At 44.0% G+C, this 27,918-nt stretch overlaps 1 protein-coding gene and 2 long non-coding RNA genes across 5 annotated transcripts in view; 2 read left to right on the forward strand and 1 right to left on the reverse strand.

The window, feature by feature from the left end:
* The window catches only part of LOC128075341 (uncharacterized), a 138,685-nt gene extending 116,200 nt beyond the window's left edge, over positions 1–22,485 (forward strand). Inside the window, exons 4-5 of the long non-coding RNA XR_008203781.1 lie at positions 13,525–13,616; positions 22,432–22,485. This is a non-coding gene — a long non-coding RNA (uncharacterized LOC128075341). The remainder of the gene's footprint in view (positions 1–13,524; positions 13,617–22,431) is intronic.
* Positions 15,552–24,630, reverse strand: ARRDC4 (arrestin domain containing 4). Its single transcript, XM_052671967.1, has 8 exons — positions 24,147–24,630; positions 22,902–22,968; positions 22,473–22,620; positions 20,686–20,788; positions 19,826–20,082; positions 19,113–19,275; positions 18,413–18,567; positions 15,552–18,239 (listed from the first exon to the last, which is right to left on the reverse strand). The coding sequence occupies exons 1-8, from the start codon at positions 24,613–24,615 to the stop codon at positions 18,183–18,185; spliced, it is 1,419 nt and encodes a 472-aa protein (XP_052527927.1). The 5' UTR covers positions 24,616–24,630; the 3' UTR covers positions 15,552–18,182.
* Positions 23,279–27,918, forward strand: part of LOC128075336 (uncharacterized) — a 56,949-nt gene continuing 52,309 nt past the window's right edge. The window contains exon 1 of one of the 3 annotated variants that reach the window (XR_008203774.1): positions 23,279–23,520. This is a non-coding gene — a long non-coding RNA (uncharacterized LOC128075336). Of the gene's footprint in view, positions 23,521–24,624; positions 24,734–24,921; positions 25,501–27,918 lie in introns of those variants that run through there. The other 2 variants (XR_008203777.1, XR_008203776.1) reach the window with 2 other exon arrangements.

Consider the following 27,918-nt stretch of genomic DNA (forward strand, 5'->3'; position numbering starts at 1 on the left):
TCCTGCCTTCGGTAGGCAAAATTACATTTGAACTCTCTGAATCAGTGTGACCTTGGCAGTATTTCAACAGAAATCAGTGGCACTACACTGGAGTAAACTTGGTGTCAATAGATCAGAGTCAGGCCTCTGGTTATTCATGTTATGTGCAGGCAGCACTCTGTCAGAGTTTGTTAGCTCACACATGAGGTTATGTGAGCACAAGTACATTGCTCATATGGGTCACCTCGGGCTCAGCACCAGATCAGCCAGCTAGGATAGGGAACTGCAAGGAGATGCTGGGATCCTCTGTGCAGCTCGGTGGTTTCGGGGAGGGTTTAATAGCCTCTTGTCCATCCAGCCTGTGGGGCTGCATGCTGCACCCAAAGGAGAAAGCCCGGGGAAGGAACAGAGCAAACATACTGTAAGAGCCAGCAGTCAGGATCGCCATGTTACTGCTTATTGCTGGCAGGCTTGTCCAAACCTTTCAATACCTAGATAATGAAAAATTGCTAGCAGATGCCTCCTGTGCAATATTTGGCTGATGTTTATTAGGTGAGCAGGGAGCATGCCTTGGAGCAAGAGCTGTATGGACATCCCCTTGGAGGTGATGTCCCAGGTACCTGTGCTCAACACATGCTCCCAGCTGGCTGTGGCACCTTCTCACGATCTGCCCCAGACCTTGTGTCCCCAGCTGTCTTTTGGAAGTTGCTGGATTTTACAGCATGAGATTTTTTCCCTCATGCTGGAGGGTTTGGTACCAATCTTTGCATTCCTTTCAAAAAGAAGTACCAGAGTCTCTGCAAGGTCTGTAGGAGACTTTGCTGCAACCACAACAGCAGCAATATCAAATCCTGAGACAGATACGTAATTAGTAAATTGCTTTGAGAATTCTTTGGAATAGAAGATACATATACTGTATAAATGTAAGAGATGTAATTATTTTTATTGGTAGGTTTGTGCTGACCGACGCTGCTGGGAAAAGATCACACATTGCCATTCTGTTTCTCTTGAGATCTAGAATAGGCGACTTGCTGAGACCCAAGGAAAACTGCTTCTGTCCCTGCGCCTGATTCATGCTGCATACTTAAATGCCATGGGAAAGCACTTGTAATACAAAGCTTTTGGTTATAGGCAGACATTTCGTTATCATATTACAGAATTCTCAGGACCAGCTGCCACATGAGATTTCTGGCTAGAACATTTAACATAAGATTAAAACACAGCGTGACATGCTCGTTTAGCTGAAAATCAGAGCATAGTATTTTAGTATTTGCACTTTCCCACTCTCTGGAAAGAGCTTCCTGGATGATATTTCTGAGCACATTAGTCATGAGAAGCCAGCATGCTGTATGCTTGGTGACGTCCTTGAGGCCGTATCAGAGAACAAATATTGTGATCTGTTCAGCACGGGCTGCTGGTTTGAGATTACATTTCTTCTCCAGGGAATGCAGGCTGTTTGCTTCTGGCTTTATAGATACCTTGCAGTGACAGATTTGGGCCCTTCTTTCTCCGGTGTCCACGATGCAGCTCAATTCCCAGGGCCTGTGGCCATTCTAAGCAATGGTTTCCACATCTGCTGGGAGCTGGGTGGCCATTCAGGCTGCCATTTTATTTTATATTTTTTAACGTTTCCCTTCCTCCTTACCTTGAGGTTGCAAGGTGTTTTTTTCAAGCAGTGTCTTAGTATGAAGAAATCCAAAAACACTCCTGTTGCAATGTAATCTGCTGGTAGAAACCTATGAATGTTTTGAAAGAGCAGGAGTTTCTTCACAGAAAGGGCCAATTAGTTTGTCTGAACTGTAACTCCAATCGCTGAGTAGCATTGCCACACTGGATATGATGAAAAATGGCGCATAGTTCATCAGAAACTCAATGCATTCTTTAACAGCCTTGGGTTGTTTTCTTCAAAACAAAGGAAAGGAAATTGAATGAATCCATAAAATGCCCAGTGTAAAAGCTGCACTGCTCGTGACACACATTCAGGTGGAAACAAGGAGACCAGGGGCAGCTTTTCACAGTGCTGTGACCTTGGAACTGCAGTAACCTGGGAATGCATCTTAGCATTGGTCTACTTTATCTGAGGGAAAAGCAGCTGGTGGTTACTTGTGTTGGTGTTTCTGAGCTTGGATGGCTGTATCTCAAACGGACCATGGGCAGGAACAGGCAGGGTGCACACTACGGAATCATAGTATGGCCTGGGTTGAAAAGGACCATTATGATCATCTAGTTTCAACCCCCCTGCCTGCAGGGTCACGTGCTGCTTCAGGCTGTGTGTCCCACTTGTCCTAGCTCTTCCCAGGAAATGAAAAGGCAGTTTCCCAGAAGGAAAGCTTTTGATCACTACGCAGAAAGACGGCTGTCTGGCTGGGGCTGCCAAGGCATCTTTCAGAGGAACTTCCCTGTGGACTATCTAACCATCACAAATGTGATATACAAAAAGGAAATCTTTTTCTTGGAAGGCTATCCTTAGTTCCTCTTTCGTTTTGGGCACCCACAGTGCTGAGTCACTGCAAGAGTCACCACCAGAGCAGTGTGAAACCCACAGAGCTGCTGGCCTTGTGGTGGCCGGGGCTTAGTCACCACTGGGCGCCCACAGCGAGAGTGGGGCTGGGATGTGGCCATGCACATGGGCTGAGAGAGTGAACAGGGCTTTTTTTCTTTTTCTTTTCTTTTTTTTTTTTTTTTTTTTTTTTACAAAGTTTTTTTGTTTTGCAAAGCTTCCTGTTATTGCAGCCTCCCAAGGCAGAGCTTTGGGAAAATCCCAATGAAACTGATATGAAGTGGCACATCGGAGGTTGCAGTGTCATTGTTGTCTTCCAGCAGAATTCCATCACACCGCATAAAATCAGAGGTTCCTTTTGATTTTAAGATCTTATTTAACATAAAAGGAGGGAGTTTTAACAGAATGATTAAATAGAATGTAAGACATAACTAAGGACTTCTCTAGGATTATATTTGAGAAATCTTATAGTCCCACTATTTTAAAAAGTACTATCAAAGAATAAGGACAAAATTCTGTTTGAATTCCAAACAGCTTTTTCACTAAGTAGTAATATTTGTAAATTTCACATCTTTTTTTTTTTTTTTCTTTAAATCTCAGTCATATCAGCCAGTTGAGCCCTGTCAGTTTTGCTACAAGACTTGCTGTTCATTATCCTGATGTCACATCCTCATGATTTCAGTGAACTGCCATTAATGATATTTGGTATCATTTACTTGAGATACATTTACTGCATTTCAGAAATGTGTTTGTCACTTGCAGGAAGTGCTGTTAACTCTTTGGTCTTTCACTGGGGGAATTAGTCCTGCTGGACTCGTATTCTAAGCTCTGTGGCACTAGGAGGGACTGAGCTGCTTTGCTATGTACAGAGCAATGACCACTTCAGCCCATGCAATGCATCTGTCTTGTCTGCTGGACTGTGTGATTCTCGAAGCATAACATGTTAGAGAGTTAAATGATATTTAAACTACCTTAGGGTTCAGATGACTCCAAAACCCTAAATCTCTGTGGGCTCTCATAGGCTTCACTGCGTTCACAGCACTCTGTCAGCAATCTGTGCAACAGCCCATTGCCCGTGGAAACACAAACAAGGGCTGGCAGAAAATTTCTGTTCAAAGGTCAGTGGTAAATGATAGACCTTAAATGCTGTTTTGTTTCTGTTCCACAAGCTGGAAAATAATAGGATTGGATTTTGATCAAGAGCACTGCTTTATTCCCTCCAGTCATTTGCTTTCTGGTCTCCTGTACCCTGGGGCGTGTAGTTGATAGTAAAGGAAGATCTCTGATAGTTCATTTGTGGGTATTTTTTGTTTGTTTGTTTTGAAATGAACTATTTCTGTACAGCAAGCACTGTCGTCTGACTGGTGCTCAGTCTGTTTGTCCCGATGCTTACAAAGCTTTAATGCTGACATTGCTCCAGGCCCTCTGCTGTCCCATCTCCCTGTGTGCCCTGGTACTGTCAGCTGGGCCAGATCAACACCTGATCTGTGAAAATGTGGGTTTTCATATGCTTTTAACACAAGAGCACAGCAAAGGCCCTTCTGCAGTGAGCCAGTTTCTGAACGGGGACCACAGACGGTCCTCAGGCCTCTGAGCCACGGAGAGGAGTCTCCTGGATAGCAGGACTATTCAGAATCGATGTTCTCAGAATCTTTTTGACGTAGTTTCACGTGGTTTTTCTAATGGATCATTTAAACAGGACCTTTTGGTTCTGTAATGAATATCCTATTTTAGACTGGGAAATAGCTGGAGCTTGCATAAGATGAGAAGTCTCATGCTTCGGTAGGTTGTCATGTTCCCCTTGGGATGCCCAGTTATAGGTTGCAGCCCGTGTATATGCTTATATAAGCTAACAACTTTTCCACACCATCTCAGAGAACTTAGGAAACTATTTCCATCATGAGTAAGGGTTGAATGACTTTTAAAGAGCAGCAGTGATAATTGTGCATGTAATCTTACATAGTGCCAAATGCCCTTCATACCTGTTTCTAGAAGAGAGTTTCATAGATGTTTACCAGGCTCAGAATAACAGGAACATTAATTACTCTGGCTGGTGCATCTGCTCTCCATGGTGATATACACAAAGCCAGATCTGGCCTATTGCTTCATGCTAAAGAGAAGGGCATTGGTTGGATGGATTTCAGGAATCTGTACCCAAAAAAGTCCCCTGCCCTGCTGCAGGAATCTGGGATGTGATGGTGCTCCCTTCTCCTCTTGTTCACAGGCTGTTTCACACATTAGCTCCTACTTTTGAAGCTTCCCATCCAATGTACGGCTTCGGTCACTGCTTCTAGCACCCAGACAGCTGTCTCAAATGCTTTTCTCTCTCTCTCAGCCCTCTTTCCATCACAGCAAATTTTAGTCCTTCATCTGCCTGAAAATAGGGTTGTTTTCGTCTGAATGGTCACATCCCAGAACAGTTTCAACTAAAGAACATTTCCATGTAGGGCCAGATTCTGACACTGTGCTTGGACCTCAGAATTATTCCCTGTTAGGAATCAGAACCCCCATGTGCAAGGCACTGCACAAAAATAAGAAATACACGTAGCTCCTGTCTCATGAGAAATTTGATATAAATATAACAACACATTTTCCATGTTAGCATGGCATGCTCTGCACTAAGTTCTTGCTCTTCTTACATCTTCAATGAGGAGGAAATTATTCATGTTCTTCAGAACAGGAAGAAAATGTGATTTTTATTTAAATTCAGAAGTGTTTTTTTTCCCACTTTTCCACTGCTCCATCTTCATGTAGCACAGTGTGCCACCCTTGCCTGATCCAGCAGTGTGTTATAGAGGGGTCATGCTTGGAAATAAATGAAGATTGCTGTTCTCAGTCCTTGCCCAACAGCTTACCTTTTACACAGTGTGCCCTACTGGAGAGTTTGCCCTGGGTTTCAGTGTTGCTTGGTCGTTTCACTTCTAATAGCCCTTCCACTTCCATTACATCCCCTGGGTAATGCTTGTTTGGAGGACAGTACAGTAAGTGACTGCTCCCTAATCTGATTTCTGATTCTTAGTGGCCTGGATATACCAGCATTAGTTTGCTATTTCAATCTGATCCATCATAGTCCTCTGCTACACAGGGCTGCTCTTTTATATCACTTACACGGCAAAAAAACAGCTTGATTCAGTTCAACTCCAAAGCTGGGATGGCTGGTCACATGTGTGCAGAGCAGATATGATTAACAACCTCCTGCTGTGCCAAACCCAGTGCTTGAGCTGCTGGCCAGGAGCTGCTGGGGTGAAAAGGGCTTTCTGCAGGCTGTGAGCAGCGTGTGATGCAACGCAGTGGTTGCTGCTTATGTGTTGAATCAAGACTTTGTTTTCTAGATGCTGTCAGGATTCTCTTGATCCCTTTATCACCAGTTCTGTAAATAATGGCCTGTTTCTGAATGCACTTTTAAATAGAAATCTGAAGAATGTTATCCTTATAACATGTGATGGAAGTTACAGTTAAATCAGTTATCAGAATTATCTGAGAACAAGGTGAAGAGTGTCAAGGTGGGGATTGGTATGGTTATAGGCATCACTGTTCTTTCATTTATAAAGTGATATACTTCTCTCTGATGTCCAAGTCCTGTAGTCTAGAAAGAGAGAAAACAGATAGAAGAGAGGTAAGTCTCCCAGACTGAAGGAACTGAGTTTGATGGAAGGATGCTACATCTACTATTCCGTCAGAAGATCCTTCCTGGGAATTAGGTGAGGTTGGTAATGCTCAGGACATATGCCAGGCTTGTGGGCTCTCAAGCCTGGGAGGATATTGCAGACAAACATGATCATTACCACCCACCTTTGCTTCAGAGCAGCTGGCTTAGGAAAGATACAGTGGGGCAAATCACGATGCTGACAAAATAATGAGGCAAGGATCAGGGTAAGAACAGCTTTGAGGCCAGTGATTAGACTTGTTGGATCCTGGAAAAGACCTGCTCAAGTGTGATGGAGTTTGGATATGTTCCTGAGTCCCTTTGAGCTCTCTTTTTCAGGGCTCCCTGTCAGACACGTTTGTTGCTCAAACCCACTGAGATTTCTTTACCTGGTGTTGCTAGACTTCATGTCCAAACGGAGATCTGAAATTTCTCCATCCTCCCTCTCTCTATCCAGCAGCCCCAACCTGCAAGAAGGCACATAATCCTCCTGAACAGCAGGCAACTTGATTAGCAGGGCAGGAGGATACTCAACAAATTCATCAAACAAATTGATCATGTTTCTTCCATGTTTGACATGTTTGTGGCTGACAGTGGCGATATTTTTTGTTATTATTATTAATATTTAGTTTTGTCAGCAAACAAGAAACAGAGATGTTTTTGAGCAGTGTTTGAAGGCCTGCAGTCTCAAAGGCCTCCTGCAGCTTTGCAAACTCTTTTGCAAAATTAAAGAGCCTTGACAGCTCCTGGATGTGATTGCACAGCGTGTGGAGTGGCATGTGCCAAAGTCATTCTGCTGTTTGCGCCACCTGTTTCGATAAGCCAGAAGCTGTGAGCCTCACTGCACAAACCTGAGTCTGAAGTAAGGGCGTAGGTGTGTATGGAGAAGTTGCAGAATGGGAATGGGTGGATCTTCCTACGAACTGCCTCTTCCCCTTTGTTCATATGCCAGCATCAAAGATCTCAGCTGTGACCTTCGGAGGCAGCTGTCTTACTTAACATGAAGACAAAACTACCTGCGTGAAAAATTTTCCTTTGGACTGTACCTTACAGCTGTGAGTTGGTAGATGGGAAGGAGAATGGATTCCCTTCCAGCAGTCATGAATAAGCTGGCTTAAGTCAAGAGCTTTCTGAGTACCTCACAGACAGCAGTTGTGGCAGCTTCCAGTGTTACTAAAATGTGCCTGATGTAGGCATGAGGTGAAATGGTTTCTTTACCTGAGTAGCTCTTGTTTTGTCCCCCTCCATCTCAGGACCACTGAGGACAGGGATTTAGGAATTCACTGACATCATCATCTGCCAGAAGAACTACTCAACTGACACTCTGATATTGTAGACAGACTGGAGGATTGATGGATATAGCTGATGAAGATTAGTGCTTTTCAAATGTTTGGAGATCTCTGATACAAAGGCTTAAAGCTTTGCTTTTATAAAGGGACTAAACTTGGGTATCTGAAGCAGTTTTTCCTGTCTGATTATAGATAACTATGAGAAAGTGAAAAGTTGGAGCCATAGCAGGTGTGTACCCAGTGAATTTGACATACAGAGCAAGATAAATTAATGAAGATTGATTAGCAGTCTGTATTTGGAGAGTTTTCAAGGATAGGCTTATAAGAAAGACAGAAAGATCAGTAACTACTGCCTGGACTCTGCCTGGTGGGTGTGCTTTCTCATGCAGGTTGTGGGAACAGAGGTAGGTGGCCTTCTTTCTTTTCCTGATCTTGATAAACCCGGCCTCGGTAGTGATGCAGGGTCTGGTTCTGGACTCAAGAGACTGAACTGTGGACAAGATATTAAAATCTCTGCTCTCTTTTTGTGTCTGTCCCTGACACCAAGATCTTTAGGATAGGTGGAAATGCACATGAATCTTGTGGTGCTTACTAGGTCTGGAGGCAAGATCTGAACAGGGGGGCTTTCACCCATCATTCTTTCCAAAAGCTCATTGGTATTCCCTAATGTCACAGTAATAAGAAGTGTATTCAGTATCCTACAGAGCAATGCAGTCTTACGTCTGTTCTGTTTCCAAATCTTTGTCCCTGTTGTTCTACTTATGGGTGGATCGCAAAAGTAATTACCTGAATGAACCAAGCACCAAAACAACGTAAGTGATCGCCTCCTCCAAAGAATAACGACGATTAGGTCACTGTCTTTGCTTATCTCAGATCCCCATCCTTAAAATAAGGGCAACAATATTTTTCCTTTTAAAAGAGCAGGACAAACTTGTTCACGTTTGAAGTATTAATTGGTGTTATTATTGCTACTCATATGGGTGACAGGGAAGTACCTAATGAATTCTGGTTGTGTTACAATAGGCTGTGGCTGCTGTTGTCATGACTAACGCTGCATAAATTGACTGGGCTGCCTGTTGACACTAACGCGAGCTGCGCTGTGTACTTGCGGTCTGCTTCCACCAGCTCTCTGTGGTGAGGAAGTTCGGAGGGTGCTGAGCACTCTGTGTCACACCTCTGTGCTTTCAGAGCACGGTTCAGTCTGTAGGGTATCTCTGCATGCTCTCAGAGCTGGAGCTGCCCAGCATTTTTTGTACAATGGCAGCAGTGTCTCCCTTTCTGCTTTAAAGACATGAAGAGGGAAGTAGCTTAGGCTGTCATCTCTTGATATCAGATGCTTTCTATTGAGTGGTTCCTTTTGGCTATTACAGAATTGGTGCGGAAAACAAATTCACTCCAATGTGTCTTTGCTCATGACCAAACATTGTTCATTCTGCCTTTTCATTATCAGATGATATTTCTAATTATACTCCTTAAGAATTTGCTAGGAATGACCTCGCAGGTGAGTGGGTTGATAAAATGGGATGTCACGTGTATATTTGGGTAAGCAAGTGTGTCATCTTCCCAGCTGTCAGCTGGGAGTGACTCTGATTCCCTCAGTCAGTCATTGCATGGAGCAGGAACAGCATTACAAAGGAGCTCTGCCCAACCCTCGATGGGCTGAGCCACACAGCCCCTTTGCATTAGCACCATCTCTTCCCAGCACTGCTGGGTCATGGGCCTACCCCTATGCCCCTACATCCCCACAGAGGGCTTTGGGTTGGTGTGTTTCTCTCCCTCCTCTGTGTGAAGTTCCAAGCCAAAGTCCACCTCTGCAGGCTGACTATGCACTGTGTTGCATCAGTGTCCATATAGCTCGTGAGTCAGCAGCTGTACGAGTTTCATACCTGTTAGGGATGTGCCAGAAACCACAAATGTTCCTGAGACAGGAACTGGGAGTTGCCACTCAGCCGAAGACAACAATGTCTGCAACAGATTTTATTGTAAATTAGTTTTATTTATTACATTGCCAAGAGATTGGATGAGAGGAGGAAAATCAGCATCCAGATTTCTAGAGACCAGAAAGCTTGAAATCTTCTAACAAAAGATAATGCATTACTGCACTGAAGTGTATTAAAAGGATGGCTAAAGCCTTACTGGAAGAGAGGCTACAAAACCATTAAGGATTTTGGGAAAACCCCAGCCTGTCAAATCAGTTGCATCACTCCTAAGGTGCATGGGAGCAAAATGCAAACATTTCTGTGGGTGTCAGCTTGAAAATATTATTTTTCAAACAAGTGTTGGCACAAGCAACAGTCACTGTGGTGTGCAAGCCACATGTCCTGATGCCAGGCCCCAGGCAGAAGGACTGCTGGGGGTCGAGGTAACCCAAGAAGGGGCATCTCCAGTCCCCCACGCTGTCTCCTGCCAGCTCTGGCTGCCAGCAAGCCAGGGCCACATGCCAGCAATGGCAAGATTGCTTCTCACTTAGCTGGGATACAGCCTTATTAATTTCATTCAACCGTTGGCTCAAGTGCCTTCAGCTGGCACGGATAGCTGTGACAGGGAACACTTGTGTTGTGAGCACAGGAAGCCTTGTTCCTTGCCTTCCTCCTCCCCTGTTATCTGTGGGGATTCTGATATCGGTGCCATTTAGGTGCAAGGAGGAAGGGAAAGACTGTACTATTGAGGGCTGGCAAGAGAATAGCTGCTCTTCATTTGGGATCTGTAACTGCAGTGGAGATAGCAGTGATTGGCATGCAGCTGTCTGGGAAAGGTGTTGTTACCCTGTGATGGAGAGAAGGGGAGTGACTGCTGTCTGCTGGGGCTGTGGTTTGCGCTGGGGCAAAGTGGCACCACTGTAAATGAACGGGGAGTGGGGCTGGGGGATGATCCAACCTGGTCATTCCTGAATCACTGTCCTGTGTTCAGTGAACACTTCAAGGCCAAGGCTGACACTGCTGAGCTTCTCAGGCTGTTCTCACTTCTGCCTTCTCCCTTCCAAAGCAAGGTTTCCTTGCAGTGTATGTCTCTGTGTTGCCGGCAGGGATGGGGATCTCCTTGAACTGTGAACTGTAACAGGCATGGGAATCCTCCATAAATAGCCTTGAAGTCTTTTTCCCAGCGTACTTGGATTGTAAATGCCTGCCAGCTCCACAGAAGGGCTGCTTGGCTGTGATCAAACATAAGACTTAATGATGGGAGATGTAAATTATTGCTGCGGTTGCTGATCAAAGAGGACCTGCACAGAAGTGGGAGCTGGCTTTGCAGGGAGCTGCTCTGCGTTGGGCTGGGGCACAGCTTGTGATGTGCACCAAGGCATCTGGGGGGGATGTTTCAGCAAACTGTATGCAGGTGACTTAAGCAGGACTCAGCTCTGGCAATGCCTGTGGTCACTTTGGAAAAGTTTGCATATGATAATTTTTTATAAATAACTGGAAGTTGAAACTGTGTGGTAGAGTGAAGGATGGTGTTCATGTCGCTGCTGGGGCTGTCCTACCTGCTCCCATGGAGTGTAATGCAAAGATTACCTCCCCTTCCCTCTGTACCAGCACGCTGTTAGGTGACGTGTTTCATAGCAGTGTCTGGAAAAGTACATAACTGGCACCTGCCCGAGAGCTGTTTTATAGCACAAGTTCCTAGAAGAAAGTGTGTTAACTTCAGAAAACAAGGAGATGCCAAATAGTCCAGTAGGGAGCAGCAGTTTAACTCTTCCAACACCAAATCCTTGTGAGAATCAGTACCATGTGGCTCTGTGAAGGAAGCAGCACCATGATTCAGCAGGGACTGCTTGCAACCACAGACTACAGCACGGTAGTGCTGTGTTACAGACAGCAGCCCTGGGAAAAGCTGATGCAAGCCTTTGTCCTGACAAATCCTGCAGAAACAAGGCCTGAGGCCACAGACTGCGTTCTGCAGTAGCGCTGTCACTGACAGTGTCTCAGAAGGCACCGCCACTATGTGAATAGGCATCTGTCCTTCGGCCTTCCCGAGTCCGCAAATGTTGCCTGGTTTTGTTACACATCTTAAATAAACGTTCTGCTGAAGAATGAAATACTTCTCCAGTAATGCCCTCTGACAAGGCACCCATGGAGCTGCTGGCTCCAATCCGGTAGCTGCAATTTTTTTGCATTGAATGTGTTCCCCGCTTTCATTAATAAAAGACAGATCAGCTATTTCTTCAGCCTTGTCAGGATCTGCTGGAAGGCCTGCAGGGAAAGTCAGACTTTATTTTTCAGACTGTATTGCTACTGCAGCAGGGTGGGCTTCACCTTTCCTGGGTTATGGAAGTTCAGTATACAACTGAGCACTGAACCCAAATACGTGCAACACCAAAAACAAAAAAAAATCACCAAGCTAAGGCCCCAAAGCAGACATTACCTAACACGTGCATGGAACAGAAAGTCCTGTACGCAGTACATCCTCCTTCCTTGTACATCTCTGTAAACACCACTTAGGTTGTGTGTTTATACAGCGTTTACACTCCTCGCAGTTCTGCAATGCCTCCACTCGTCCCACCCTCTGGACGAGTTGTAACAGGCACCAACTGATTCCTTTTTTTGTTGCTCGCTTACTTTACACACCTGCAATTTCCTGCTTTATATGTCCAGAGACATTATGTAGCCTTTAATTTAATATTATTCATAGATTTTATTATTACTTCATAAAGCACCTTAATGAGCAGTATCTTTTTAATTATATATGGTAAAACCTAGAGAAACAAAGGAAAATTGACTCAATTTGTCATAGCTGGCTTGCAGACAACCCTCAAGGTGACTGAGTATCACTTTCCATCACTGCTGTATTTCACACGTTCCCAGCTCCTGTGTGTGCTATACAACAGTACAATCACATCGTGGCTAAATGACTGTACTAGCTAACATTTCTCCTGTATGTAGCAAAAGCTGCTGCAGCCATTGAGATCCATGCCCTTTTCAAGGTGTCCATCGGGTGCAGTCTGGCACGTTGGTGAAGTGTGAGATGCAACCCTCGTTTGTATAGTTGGAGCATGTTTGAATATCAGCTGCGCCTTGTCCTGGATGCAGCATCAATTAACAGAATGGCCCTGCTTCAGGCCCCAATGGACACGCGTCCACATGGCAACTGTGAGCCTTGTCGGCAGCAAGAGATTAAGGAATTAATTGGCAGGGTTAATCTTCGTGTCAGGGTTGGAAATGAATTGTTAATTTGTTTGGATGAACATAATGTCCTGTCCCGGTGATGGCAGGTGGGTTCACATGAGAAAAAAGCCGGTGAGGTTGCCCTTCCTGGGGACTTCTCTGTTTAACACCTCGAGCTGACAGACCTCCTGAATTCTTTGCCCCCAATGCGTGTGACTGCACAGGGCTGCAGGAGGGGGCTGAGCTGCCTGTGGGCACTGCACAGCTGGTGGGAGCAGGGCTGGCTGCAGCCTGGCACAGCCCTGTTGAGGTACAGCCTCACTCTCCCGTCTTGCTCCTGTGTGCTGAGAAGATGTGATGGCTGAATCACTGATAGAGGATCATGGCAGCCTTCTCTCTGATCTCATGGTGAGGGAGAGACCAGTGGTACCAAAATGCTGCTGCTGGGATAAGGAGGACCAGCCCTGCACACAGCGTGCAAAACTTGGTCTCTGTGTGGTGGTACCAATGTCTGTCAGAAATGTATCTCCTTATCTCCTCCTCCAGGACACTGTGGTTGGAGAATCTGTATCACATCAGCAAATGCTTTTCTTTCCTACTCTCATTTAATACTTATGACCACAGACTGTTTTCCATTTTAGTATCTTTCTAATCTGTTTAGGCTAATGCATTGGTCACATCACATTAAGAGAGATGATAAAAGCACTTCAGGGCTTAAATTACTTAAATGAAAATTAAACATTTTGTCACTTGTGATCTCTTTTGTGCTTTGATTAATCCAATTAGTTCAACAGTAAGACTCGCCTTGTCCTCGTGCTGTGGTCTGACTGTTATGACTAACATACCCAGATTCTGGATGCAACATCAATAGGACTGTCCTATTTACAGCTCTGGGACCTTTCTGGTTTTGCAACAATTCTATTTAATGCTTATGGTCATCATATCGTCCTCTTGACAATTCTTCAGTTTCTACTGTCTCTTATGTCTGTTCTTTCGTTTTTCCCAAACCAGGGTTGAAGAAAGCGTGTACTCGTGTTCCCCAGAAGCTGTCTCACTGCTCACAACACACTCACTGAGTCCTGGCTGGGAGATGCCTATGACAGGTCAGTTGGTTTGTAAGAACGTTCTGTTTATACATATGCATTTTTTCAGAAAGCCTCTGTGTGTAAATATGCATATCCCACAGCTGGGTACTGAGATACAGGTACCTTCTGTTATCTTTGGAAGTCAGTGTCAAGAATCTCTGTGCCCAGTAGCCTTTTGGGAGAATTACACTGTTCCAAGGCTCTGGGAACTAGTAGCTTTTCACAACCAAAAATATTTGGCAGTGGGTTTAGCCTACGTATCTGCACTGCTCCTGCATGTTGTGTGTGACCACATCTGATACCAGGCATCGAGAGCTACTGGCTGCTCTTGGTGTTCAGGTCAAATCCCCTCTTAGGGCACTGTTTGCTGCTTCAGCTGTGTCTTCTTTCTGACAATGACAGCATCTTCTTTTTATCCCTCCCCTACTTCCCCACTTTCCCGTTTCCGTCCCACAGCCCCCACAGTGGATGACTGTTTATTGCTTTTAACTCTATTGGTTTTTACTCTGTACTCCTTCTATCAACTAAGACTAAAATGTCCTTATGCTGCTCTGTCTGTGTGAGCACAGACTGCCAGCTGAATCTTGTGCTACAAGTGAAGTGCCAGTGAGCAGTTTTGCTAGAGGGGAGAGTAGGGGAAAGTTATCCATTAGAGGTCTGGTACATTGAAGATGGTAGAAGCAAATGGGTGATGCTTGTTATTAGGCTGTCGTAGTGATAGCTGCTGAGTGCTAAATACCTACCAATCTACCTCAACTCACACTTATTTACATAGCCAACTCTTAATCTGACTACACTTATTACTTGAAAGCACAACTAATAAGAAAACAACTGCCATCAAGCAACACAGCAAGTACTGTGTGTTAGTATAAAACCCTTTTGATCTGCATGCCTCAGTTTATTTGGGGAAATCTACTTGTAGGTGCCCATCAAGCACCAGCACCTGCTCCTACTTTCACCTTGCACTTCACGTTCTCACCCTCCAGGCAGCCAGATGGCTGAATGTAAGCCCAAACTAAGAGGGATTTCCTCCTTTCTTTTGAAGGGATGGGTGCTCAGAGATTTGTCAGTAATACAGTTGTACTTAAGCAGATCGAATCTGCCTGTGTTATAACAAGCAGCTACTCTAGTCCAGTCCCACTTGAGTTACCATCTTGCATTCCATGTAAAACCACTTTTCATTTCTTGACTTAATATTGAAATAACTTGCCTTAAAATGCCAATAACGAAATGGTAATGTAGTACGATTGTGCAATATCATTGCATGTTAATTATGTTTAATAATGATGATCACAATGTAATTTGGAGCATGGACTGGCACCCTGTCTTTGCTACATCCATACAAAATTTGAGTATTGGAAGCAAATGACCAGGCCCATGAGAGGCTTAATTAGTTCTTTAGAGAATCTACTTTACATGCCAGCCTGCATATTGATGTTAAGATATTATATAATCAGCTTTAGAAAAATGCAGCAGTCTGAAAGCTTCTTTTCATGTCCCTGTGCTCAACCACTACCCCAAAGAGAGCACTGGGAAGCAGCAGAATCTGACTGGAAAGCAGGCATTACTGCCGTGGCTGTTTTGGCAATTGATCATCTTCAAATCAGCTTTGTGAACCGTGTTCTCCACACCCTTCAGTGAGATCTGCAGTGCAGATTTAATAAAAGGAGTTAGGTGTTCAAATGGGGCAGTGAAATAACAGAACATACTATTTTAAGAGTTTGGAACGTGGCCCAGTTCAGGAGTTGATTAAAGTGGTCTCTCTTACTCTGTATGGGAATTGTGTTCCAGTTTAAACATCAGAGCTGCAAACACAAACCTGCAGTACCTTCTCTACCCTTGTATGGAAGAGGACATTGTTTATTACCTGTTTGAACACATATTTTTAAGACAACTCAAAGACAACAATTTTTCCATCTTACAGACAGTGAAACCAACAGGAACAGCGCTATGTGCCTTTTATACTTTTATTAACAAAAAAAGAACCCATAGGGCTCATATTAGTACAAAATACAATCATGTTCCTGGATGTTAAAGTTTAACAGCTTTTTTTTTTTTTTTTTTTTTAATTTGTCTCTCTTCAACTGTTTCACAGTTATCAAAGCAACCCCCCTGCTTATTGAACTTATTGTGCAAACATTATTTAAGGACCAATTTCTACACCAAGCCAAGTGTCTGAGAGCAGAACTTGATCTTGTTTTCAACCCTCCTTTGAAGGACCATGTGTGCTTCCTAAGAAACACATTTTAGTAGTTTTTTTGCAGCAAACAATCTAAGGCCACAGTTTATCTGCAAATAACGAAGAACAACTCACAGAGGAAAAAACAACAACAACAACAAAGCACATCTTTACCTTTCATCTTTTGTTTGCCTGACCATGTTTATACCAATCAAACAGCCGGATAACACACATCACCTATCAGGAATTAAAGTAAAAAACAAAACAAAACAAAACCCCACAGTCTTCTTAAAGGTAGTATTTTGAATTGTTAACATGCAAATTAGTATACAGCCACAGTATTTTTCAAGTAACCATAATGGTATCTGTTTAAGGAAATTATGCTTGTTCCCTTTCCAGGTGATATGTAAAAGAAAATCCTGCACTGAGTGTATGGGCACGCCAACACTGAAATAAAAGGCATGAGAGCTACATGTTGAGACTTAAGACAAGAAGTACTCATTTTGAGAGTGTCCTTTCTAAAACATGCACTCATTGGTTAAAGCTGCATTTGCCATAGATGACAATACTTCAGTTTGCAAATGAAAAATGTAACTGCAGTTTAGAAATGTGAATCTTCATCAGTATGTCTTTTACAGTGATGTAAGAGCGACTTGAAGTGCTAGAAATCAGACAATGTAAGGAAGTCATACTAAAAGAAGACTAAAAATATATATCCGTATATGGTTGTAGAAAAATCCCTGCTTCTTGAATGAAGATTGATTTCATAAAAAGCATTCAAACTTCTTTAAACTGCAGTTACTGATGAAATGAAAGAAACTCAATTGCTATCCTCGTGATGAGCAGAGAGTACAATGTTTTAACCACATGAAGCACCAGGTTTTATCCCAAAACCCTTCTGTAAGACATATGGAGTAGATCTAGCAGTTCAAGATTCCCTATAGTTTAAAGACTTGACTGTAAACATGCATACTGAGAATGCTGTGTTTCTGCTCCGTTAAGTCATCTGTTCATGCTGGATTACTTATTCCAATCGATGCTTGGCAGGAAGCAAACATTCTACTTTAAATGAAGGCAGCAAAGGGCCAAGTAATAAGATGTGCCTTCATTCTTAGCAGCAAAAACTTACTGTTCTACATGACCTGAGGAAGAAAACATTAAAATATTGCACAAAAAACAAAATTAGACAGCAAAAACAAACAAGGAAACATTAACAAAAAATAGGATGGATAGCAAATGACTAGTGCAGCCCCTGACAATAGATCTCTAGACAAAAATGCAGGAGTAATGAGAAGCATTGTGCCATTACCAAAGGATTTTGTTCCTCTGGTGTCTGCTTCCACTTCAATTATATGCTATATCTTTTCGGGGTATATTTAAGCTTCTCTCTATGCTTTCCATCTCATTCACTAATCACAGAAACTGTTCAGGGTCCCTTTCAGGACCCTGAAGTATCTTGGAGCTTAAACAAGACTCTTTTTTTGGTCTCAGATCTGACCGTAAGTACATTTGCAGAACAGAGGTAGGCTTATAAAGGCTTCTGAATAAATAAGTATTGTCCATACTGTGAAGTACACCTGCTGCTGGCAAAAGGATCTTCCCTTGCCATGCTTCCCCTTATTACGCTACCCATAGGCTTAAGATGCAGAAAAAGAACAATACAGTAGAAAAGGCTAGAATAATTCCCTTAAGAAATCCCTTGAAAGAAAGCATAGTGCATAAGCTCACATCCAAGTTCAGTTTTCTTTTACATACTCTTATCTTTCACTCAATAAATGGTAGTCTTCATAATATTGCATAATAGCCGTTTTGTCATCCATGACATCTTTAGAATCAGTATAAGTTATTAAAACAGTACCACTTGGCAGGCTCTCATGAAATGAAAAGTTAAGCTGGAGTGAAGATTTCGCTCCACACTGTAGTAGTGTTCCATTCTTGGATGCACACAGAAGCCCCTTGAACACTGGGACATCTTATGAAACAATTTTCTTACCCCACATTCTGTTCTGCTACCCGTGCTCTACTAAGCAAGTTCCCAACATCATCCTTACTTAAATTCTTCCAGAGTGTTCCATACAAAGTATACATTGATTTCTCTTCAGAAGATCCTCATACCTCCACTGTGTACTTTATGCAATACATCCACTTTTTTAAAAAAGCATTCAGTATTTCCCAGCTCTTCCCATGTACCCCAAGCAGAGCTGCTCCCACAGAATCTTCTGCGCAGGCTAATCCAGCAGATTCTCTTCTGCCATCAGACATTCTCATACCTCCCTCTCCATTTCTTTTGCCTTTTTTGTACGCAAACTGAAGTTGTGAAAAAGAAAACCGTCTCCTTTTTAGCTGCACTGTCAGCTGAAGCAGATAAGACATTCAACGCAGTGATCCTCATTACAAAGCCTTCTTCAAAGCATTAATGAAACAGGCTGAAATTCTTCTACATCAGTTGGATGTGGATCAACCTACAGGGAGAAGGAAGTCAGTAATTACTGCCTATAGTTCTTGCATCCCAATACTTTCCCTCTCCCATGTGACAATAAATACACATAAAGATTCAGCTGAGACTTTTCAAAAAAAGCTGGGTTTTTTTTGAAGCTTGTTTGAAACCTGTTTTTTAATTATCATTATTTTTTACCTCTGAATAAAGAGGTGGAGGCTGAAACCGGAACTCTTGTATGTAAGCAAACACAGGACAACACAATTGTTCCTCACAGTCGATCGGTGGTGGATAAGCAGTAACATGTCTGGAGAACTCTTCCTCAGACACTACATCAGCGTAATTTGGTGGTGCTGAAACACAAGAGATAACACTGTGAAATTCTGAAGTATTCTCTGGCAAGACAATATATGCATTACAATATCCTAGGACCATGAAAACTGTATATATCAAATATCTTATGCTGTCAGATTTTATGGAGTACACTATATTCATAAATACTGCATCTGGAACCATGGCATTAGTATGCTTAAGTGATTCAGGAGTCATCTACAGATGCTTTTAGAGCTACTCCAGCAATATATTGGTATTTTATGAAGGAACTTTTAGGTGCCTTAGTTCTAATTCCACTGCAAAAGTAGAACTCCTGCTATCAGAGGTTAGTTATTTCAAGATTTAGTTGAAGTCAGCTAGAGGTGAAGAGCCTCTTAAAGAGAGTTGGAGCTAGGGTATGCCCATCACTCCTTCTGGATTTTTAGTTAGATACACATGCCTTACTTCTCGTGAGTCATACTTCAGTGGTCTACATCCTTTATTGATCTAGTTCTTGAACTGCCACTACTCCCTTCTTGCTGTAAACAGTATTATGTGGTATTGTAAAAAGTTCAATATATATTACCTTCAGGGTGTTCTGGCAGGGTTAAGGCCAGCCAACTCATATCCATACTAAACTGGCTGGTAATGCTGGAGTTTCTGCTTGAAAAGCCAATACATGGAATAGTGCCAATCACTAGAGGCATTTCGATCATCAATTTCTTAGCACCGGGAATATGGATATACACCTATGTGACAACCCCCAAATAAGAGAAAAAGACATGATTAGATTCCATTGAACTACTGCTCCCAGAAGCTGCCATACTGCCTCTGTTGCAGATCATTTAGAAATTAGTTTCCTTCATCCCAAATATTTAACTAATGTGCTGGCAGCGTTCATTATTTTTCAGTCATTTCCTTTCTCCTCTACCTTGTCTCCAGATGACATTTAAAAAAAATCCAAAACAGGTTGACTTCCAGTCCTGCCTTCCCACTTCTGAGGAGAACAACTAGAAGAACCCACTTAGTGAGAAATGCTGTCCCCTGATAACCTCTGCAGGTCTTGAACTAAACTGCTGCTTCCCGCAGAAACATTTTCCTTATTACTCTTATCTTTCAGTTTCAGAATCTCCTCGTTGTTTTCAGTCTGTCACCTGCACATGACATTTATTTGCATTTACTTTTGTTCCCCAATTCAAAATTTAAGAACTCAGTAATGAAAATTCTTCTGTCCCCAACCTAACGTAGCTTTCAGCAGTGTTACACAATATTGCATTTGTAAAGAAAATCCATACTTACAGCTAATGAATATTCAACACGAATAATACAGCAGTCAAGTATAGAGGGGGATACAGGTGGGATTTTCAGAGTTTTCCCATTCCAGGTATCTGTACTCCCAGAGGCAATATGGTTTCCTCGCACATTGGCAACCATCTGACGGAAAGTTTTTGTCTTCCCACTGGCCAGGTACGTTTGTGTTTGGAAAATGGCAGCTTTTGGAACAATCAGGCGAGAAGAACAATTCTCGATTTCTGCATAGATTGGTATGGCTTCCCCTTAAAGCCAGAAAGAGTTCAGTGAATAACTTGTGTTCACCAGCTTTCTTTTAGAAACATCAAAGCTGTTTTGCAGCATGTACATCACCCATGTTCATCCCCCACCTTAAAACTGACAACAACTCTTGCTTGTTTCCTCAAGCTAGTTTCTTTACAGAGTTGGCATCCAAGCAGAATTAAAGCCACTTACTACATTTTATGCATAAACAGAGATTCATTTTAAAACATTAAGCAAAATATGAACAAGTGCTAAAAGCTTTATTTGCAAACTGCTCACCAGTCTTCCTTCTATGCAGTACTAATTGCATTCCAGAACATTCCACTTCCTCAGTGTATCCAATATTATCAAGATGTGGAAGAAGCTGCTAACGCTCTTTCTTACAGAAGAGTAAACACCCAAATGGGACATGGAAAAACTCTACAGCCTCAGCCATATATTTTATCCCCACTAAAAGCATCTTGTTCTTTATAACCAGATGTTCATGGCTTTTCCATTAAGTTTACTATCAGGGCTTCCTTTCCATTGTTGCCTTTACAGGGATGAAAAAATCATCTTAGATGTTTAATACTCATGTCCTGAAGAGTGAAGACAATTCCTCTTACCATTACAGTATCCCTTTCTCTCAATTTTGGCACTCAGAGACACTGGCCCAGAGGTGAAAAACCAACAGCCAACCATCTTCTCCTGACTTCTCAGAACAGGTGTCTATAAAACAAAGGGGTTTTTTCCATTTTATGGCATGAAGTTATCAATCACCTGAAGTTCAGTGTAACGCCTAAGAATCATTTAAATTAATTCTAAAATCCCCTTGGATTTGAATCTTTGTACTGCTCAATGGAACTGGTGTTTTGCCCACCACGTGAAATGGCAGCAAGTCTTGGCTATCTGAAGATAGGTCTGTTTTAAAGCACAAGCCTGCATTTAGAAGGTATCACATGCAGAAGACAGAGACTGAGCGTACTTGAATTAATGTTTCCAAAAAGACTGATTCAGTGCATTTTTATAGGCGTTCCTTTTTAAAAGTCTAAGGAAGAATTGTTGTATTTGTGCCCTTACGTAACCCTAGTGCAGAAAAATGCAGAATTAATTCCATCTGCAAGCAATAGTTAAACAGGTAAACTATTTTTGTCTTTGTGTATCTACTAAGAAAGGAGAAATGTACACACGCTGAGCTAAGGCGATACATCTTTGTAACTTGTAATCCACACAAACCCCTAACATTTAGCATTGTGACAGAAAAACACAACATCCAGTTTTTCCAACTGTTCCAAAAACTTTCCAGTTCTTTTGGTGGATTCTTTGTAATCTACTATGAGCAATGGCTGCTGTACGACTCACTGCCCCCTCCTGTGCAATAGCCTGCTGTCAGCTCCATACTGTCCTTGCAGTAACCAGACAGGCCATCTTCACACTGCTGACATACACCGATGTAAAAGGACTAGATTCTGCTTACAGATGTCACTGCCAAAGCAATTCTGTAAGTTCTAGCTCTGGAGAGATTAAAATGTAAGCACATAAAAGGAAGGAGAAAAATGTGCTGAAAACATCTCTTAGCTACGTTCATCATGATGAAATGTTAAAATTATCCTAGCGTTTTAAATAAAATAGAAATTACTCATTCACATTTAAATGAATAACCATTTAGATCCCGTTGCTATCATGAAAATGCAAGGTATAATTTTACATTATTTTCATAATATGGGCTGAGATAAAAGAATCCAGCTCGTTAGCATCTATCTTGCCTATTTTCTCATTGCTTAATGCCTGATCTTTCTTATTACTCTACGGTATTTCTGGTGACTATTAGAAGCTCTGCTTTAATGTGGCCAAATCTGTCACAAGGAAATAACTGAAAAGATCTCTGAAGCAGCTGCATGCACACACTTAATGTTAGAAAACGACATGCAAAATGGAAGGAGACGTAACATAATGGCCAGACCATAAATGACAGGCTGGGCATGATTAATGCTCTTCTATAATTACTGCTCCTCAACCTACTATTATTGAAGAGTTTGGGACACTGCAGCCGTGTGAATGTAGTTGCTCTGGTAAGAGTAACTACTTTAAGCTTGTGCATTATTATTATTAAGCATTTGTAGCCTGCATAACTTTTTGGCAAGAGCACCTCTGCCAGCAGGGTTGTAATCAATGGTATTAGAAAAAGAAAACCAACACAAAAAGCCAACAACCCTCTCTGTTCACTATTCACACAACCTAAGATCATCTATTTATAGAGAAAAGCTTAGGGAGCTTACATGCTTTCAGAAGTCGGGAAATGGCTCTCTAGAATAACGTGGAAATGTTTATAGCTGGATGGAACATAATTTTTTTATTTTTAATTTCTGCAGTTGGCCTTAAGGGAGGAAGGGGCAGTGGAGGACCCTCTTACCAATAAAGCTGGTGAGTTGACATCGATATGGCTAATGACCTGGAGCTCTGTCTGTACGCTTTGATCAGGTGCTGCAGGTCTTTCCAGAATTGCTTTCACATAGTACTGAATACTGCCATACTTCCCAGTGAAAGAGGTCACCAGAGGTCTGAAACAGACAAAAGGATTACTGTAGGTTTGTAATTCAGTTCCAAACACGAACACTTCCTGTATACGTAAACATTTACCAATTTACATCTTGTATTTTTAGGGCCTTAGGGAATCTGTAACAAAAGGCATGTCCACAACCCGGTGGTTGATTAAGACAAACATATGAAGCTGAGCTATCAGTTTGATATTAAAAAAAACATGAGTCAAATTACATTGAGTTAATTTTCCACAATAAGCAGTGTCCAGCTCAATCCCTTCAGGTTGTGTTATTTAACTTACTCTTGTGGGAGTTGAAAGCTGAAGGGAAATTCATGTCTTCCATCTAATAGAACTAAGCCTTCCTCACCTGCAGGATAAAAATGAATAGTGTATTTTAGTTACTCTGTAAATAGAAGTACAAAGCAGAGGCTCATACAAATTATAAACACCCAGATGCAAGGGACTGGTAGAAGTTTTTATTGATCCCAATGGGTTTTGGATTGGAGCCCACACTTCATTTATTCTGTAGTGCGACTTCAATGAAAAAAAAAAAATAAATAAATCAAGGAAACATGAAGTCCTTGACTTTCAGTTCAGGATTTTGTCCAACCAATCCAAAATGGTTTCTGGAAAGCATACAGAAAGTTTCTTCTCCTTTTCAACAGGACAGTGATTAAGGAAGTGATTATCCCTCTGTAAGCGGCGCCAGTGAGACCACCTCAAGTACAGCGCTCAGTTTTGGGCCCCTCACTTCAGGAAGAATACTGGACTGCATCCAGAGAAGAGCATCAAAGCTGGGTGACGGGATTAGAACACAAGACGTGAGGAACGGCTGAAGAAGCAGAGGATGTTCAGTCTGCAGGAGGCTGAGAGGAAACGCAACATGCCCTATAACAGCCTGGAAGGAGGGCACAGCAAGGTGGGTGTCGGTCTCTCAGGTGATAAAGAGATAGGATACAAGGAATCAGATTAAGTTGCACCTAGGAAGGTTTGGGTTGGCTGTCAGGAAGAATTCCTTCATGGAAAGGCGGTCAGGCACTGAACAGGGCAGCTGGAGTGGCCATCCCTGGAGGTATTTGTGAGCTGTGGATGCGGCACCAAAGGCCAGTGGTGGCCTCCAAGGGTTCGTGTCAACCAGATGTGTTGACCTTAAGGGTCTTTTCCACACACAGTGACTCCACAATTCTGCGCCTGCAGTTAATCCACTTTTTTCAATTAAGCTACCTTCTGCACTGAAAAGCTGCAATTTAAGGCCAGGATAATGAAACGTATTTTTATTAATCGATGTAATATTAATATAACCATCGAGGGCCTGCCGTCACAGCGCTCCCAACGGCCCGACACTTCCCCGCAGAGAAGCGCTTACACAACGCCGTGTGCTGCAAGTGCTCGGCGCTGCCGCGGGTGGCACAACGCGGCTCCGTCAGCCTCCGCACGCCGCTGCCTCGCAGAGCATCGGGGCGCCGCTGTGAGAGGAACAGGCGAGGAAACCTGCCGGCCCTCGGGGCTGCGGTCCCGCAGCGTCGCCCCCGCCGCCCCGCTCACCTTCGGCCGCGCTCTGCAGCAGGCTCTGCCGGACGTCCAGGTAGCGCACCTCAGCCTCCCGCCGCGGCCCCGCCGCCGCCTCGGCCCCGCAGGCCCCCGCCGCTCCGACGGATCCCGCCGCCTCGCTCCAGGCGACTCGGGCCCGGCCCGCCGCCTCCAGGCGCAGCCCGCGGAGCGGCAGCGGTCCCGCCAACTCCAGCAGCACCCGGCCTGACACCGTGTCCCCGCTGCAGTAGCCGCCGCGCCGGGTTTCGTCCTGCAGCACCAGGGCCAGCGTCTTCACTTTCCCGCCGACCCCGGGGCCCGGGCCCGGCCCGGCCGCCGCCATCGCTCCCCGGCTCCCGGGGAAGCCCGCGGCCGCCGTCGACGGTAGCTTTAAAATCCGCCCGTCTCCCCCGGCGCCCGCAGCGGATAGTCCCGCCCCCCGGCCGCGCCTCATTGGCCGCCGCCCGGCCGCTCGCCGCGCCATTCGTTGCGGGTGACGCTCGTTTCCCGGCGGGCGCACGGCCGGAGTGCGTCACGCTGCGTGATCGCTGCGGCGGAGCCAATGGGTTGCAGGCGGCCGCGCGTGGACAGCGCCCTGATAGGTGAGAAAACTACAGCTGCCCGGACGGGGGACCAATGGTGGGGTACGGCCACCACGTGTACAGCTCGTGGATAAACAGGCAGGGATGGGGCGGGGCGAGAGAGACGGGGCGGGGCAAAACCGAGAGGGGGGCGGGGCGCGGAGCACGGGGGCGTGAGGGGCACGTGGCGGGCTCTCCTGCTAGCCTCCGCCCGCCGCACTGTCCTGGTTCTGGCCGTGGGGCAGCCGAGCGGCTGTGTGGAGGCCGGGGCCACCCGGTGAGCCTCAGTTCCTGCCTGTGGGCTGAGGTGGGAGCACAGAGTTGTGGGCTCGGCCTCTCTCCGTGGGTAATGGCACTCACATAGAATGGAAACAGGGCGAGATGGTGCAGTGCGATGTGTTCCCTGTTTGACCTAAAAGCTTGGGAAAACCCACTGCTCTTCAGTGGTGAATGCATGTATGCCAGGAGGGGAGCAGGCCAGCCAGGCAGTGGTGTGGCCCTGTGCCCCAACCCCAGCCACAGCCACAGCCCAGCACCTCACAAAGCCAAGTGCACTCCTGGGCCAGCTGGTTTACTGAGTGTAACGTTTCTGCGTGAGGTTTCCTGTTTCGTGGTTGCCCAATGCTTCTTCTTGAAGGAATGAGTTGCCCGCGTCTACGCTGGTGACAAAGAAGTGGAGCTTCCGAGTCAGCTCTGTGCTTGGGGCTTCCATTATCTTCTGCTTCCTGCGTCATTACATCCTGGTGAGCCCAGGAAGGCACCAGCTCGGCGCTTCCCCGCTGACTCAGGTAATTACTGGAATTATCAAAAAATGTTCTCTGTAGTCAGAGCCTTGGCTTTTAAATAACTGACATGGCAGCATCAAGCGTTCCTCGCCATCCATGACATACCTCTGTGACATCCTGTCCTATGAAACGTAGGCTTTTGTTTAGGTGCTTCTGTGGTGGTGTTGTTGCTGAAGGCCATGTAGGCCTTCAGAGCACCTTTCATTGCTACAAGTTGGCATTAATCAGTAACCACATGGGGAAAAGGAACCAGCTTGTAGATGGAGTGAATTCCCTGACTGTGTCTGGAAGCATGGCCACAAGTTCCCCAGCTCACAGTGAAGGTGTAACTAAAGGAACTAACACTGCAACGACTGCACTGAAACACATTTTAGATATTCGTGTACCTTTATGCTTTCTGAATTAGTTTTCAGAAAAACTACAAACGTTGCATCACGTTTGGGATGTGCGGTTTATTAAATCTTGCTATCTTTGTTATTTTTAGTTGATTTAAATTAATGCTGCTTGAGTGTCCAGCATCTAAACCTCTTCCTAATATCCAGGTCTTCACGTTAGCAAGCATCAAGTTGGCTCTGTAGCAAGCTAACAGAATGTGTTCAGGTAGATCTGTATGCTGATTATTTATTTGTTGAATTTGCTTGCATACAACACAAATGATTTCCTGCAACTGATTTTGAAAGTACAATGAATGTAAGGAAAAACACCAAAACCTTACATTCCTGTTCTTTTTCCATATGTGAATTAGATCCTCCATGAATGTCTTATGGATATTGTATGGCTGTTAAAATTTTGCTTCCCTTTAAAGTGCCAGTGGGCTACACAAGGAAAGAAATACACATAGACATGCATATGAAACAGTGCATTATACAGAATTCGAGTTTAAAAACTTGAATGATTTGAACAACTAGGTCATTGAGGACACCATCCCTGGAGGTGTTCAAGGCCAGACTGGATGTGGTTCTGGGCAGCCTGGTCTAGTATTAAATGGGGAGGTTGATGGCCCTGCATGTGGCAGGGGGGTTGGAGTTTAATGATCCTTGAAGTCCCTTCCAACCCTGGCCATTCTGTGACTGTGACACAGTACATAAGAATGCTCACTCACAGTCAGATGTTGTCTGTTCCAGATGTTCGTTTCTCCTTCAATATACATTTTTTTCATAACAGTTCAAAGACCATAACTTCCTTGTTGAAATTATCATGGCATGACTACTTTTCATAGAATCAGAATCATAGAATGGCCTGGGCTGAAAAGGACCACAGTGATCATCTAGTTTCAACCCCCTGCTATGTGCAGGGTCACCAACTGCCAGACAAGGCTGCCCAGAACCACATGCAGCCTGGCTTTGAATCTGTCCCTGAGAATTCTTTCTTGTGTGTGAGGTGTTTCAGCTGACCAACAGAGTGAAGTTACAGCACAGATAATGGGATGTGCTATCGCTGTTTCAGTGTCTGATAAGCCAGAAGGAAGGAACAGAAGATGAACGCTCAGACAATGTGGGTGTATGTGTGTGACAGGATGCATGTGTGTGTGTGTACATGTGTGAATGAGCAAGAGATATACCAAAGTACTTGATTATACTTTGTCACTTATTTTGCTTCTTTATTCAGGGCCATGTAAGAAATAGCAGTTTGGGCAAGCTAATTGTCAGGTTTGACTGTAAGAGTAAAGAATACAAAAAGAAAAGCCCTAAAAATGAATCTGTGATCAGCTCCTACCCTGAGGGTGAAGGGACTAAAAGAACATCTACAGCTGCTGGCAACATCCTGCTTTGATGGTTAATTGCCTCTTGCGGTCAGATCATCGAACGTAGATGGGCCTGGCTGATTAAGTTTCTAGGTATAACAATTATGTCCAATTCATCTCAGTGCATGTATTTGAAAATAGGCTCGCAGGGCTCGAACTTGTCAGAAGAGCTCTGAAGGTATCACATAGATTTTGAGTCTCCTCGCAGAAGACACAAACCCGTGTTCTGTACAATATTCAAGATGAGAAGTGGTCTTAACAACAGTGACCTCTGCCAAGAAGGTCTCTATTTTGGGGGCGTCAAAGCAGTGACTGAGAAAGAAGTGAAAAACTTACTAGATAGAAGCTGAGACAAGGTTCCTGAGTCATGCACCAGCACGAGGAGGTTATCATTCAACTTTCCTGATCTTTAACCAACAGCCTGACAGTTTTAAGAGGGCCAACCTGAAGGGGGAGTTTGAGAAGTGTTTATAAACACTGCTGCTAACAGCTAATTTACAAACTGGATGTGAGGTTACTGTACTGTAACATCCACTCAAGTGTCCTTTCTTATCCAGTACCAAACATGGTAGACAAAACAGTAACTACACAGCTGTATATTTCAGTGGAAGAGCCGTGAGATACGCACTACTTGAATGAACGTCTCACAAATGCAGTCAACAACAGCTGTGTAAGCA

The sequence above is a fragment of the Tympanuchus pallidicinctus genome, unplaced genomic scaffold (assembly GCF_026119805.1).
Source record: "Tympanuchus pallidicinctus isolate F22 unplaced genomic scaffold, pur_lepc_1.0 scaffold12, whole genome shotgun sequence".
Classification (NCBI taxonomy): domain Eukaryota; kingdom Metazoa; phylum Chordata; class Aves; order Galliformes; family Phasianidae; genus Tympanuchus; species Tympanuchus pallidicinctus.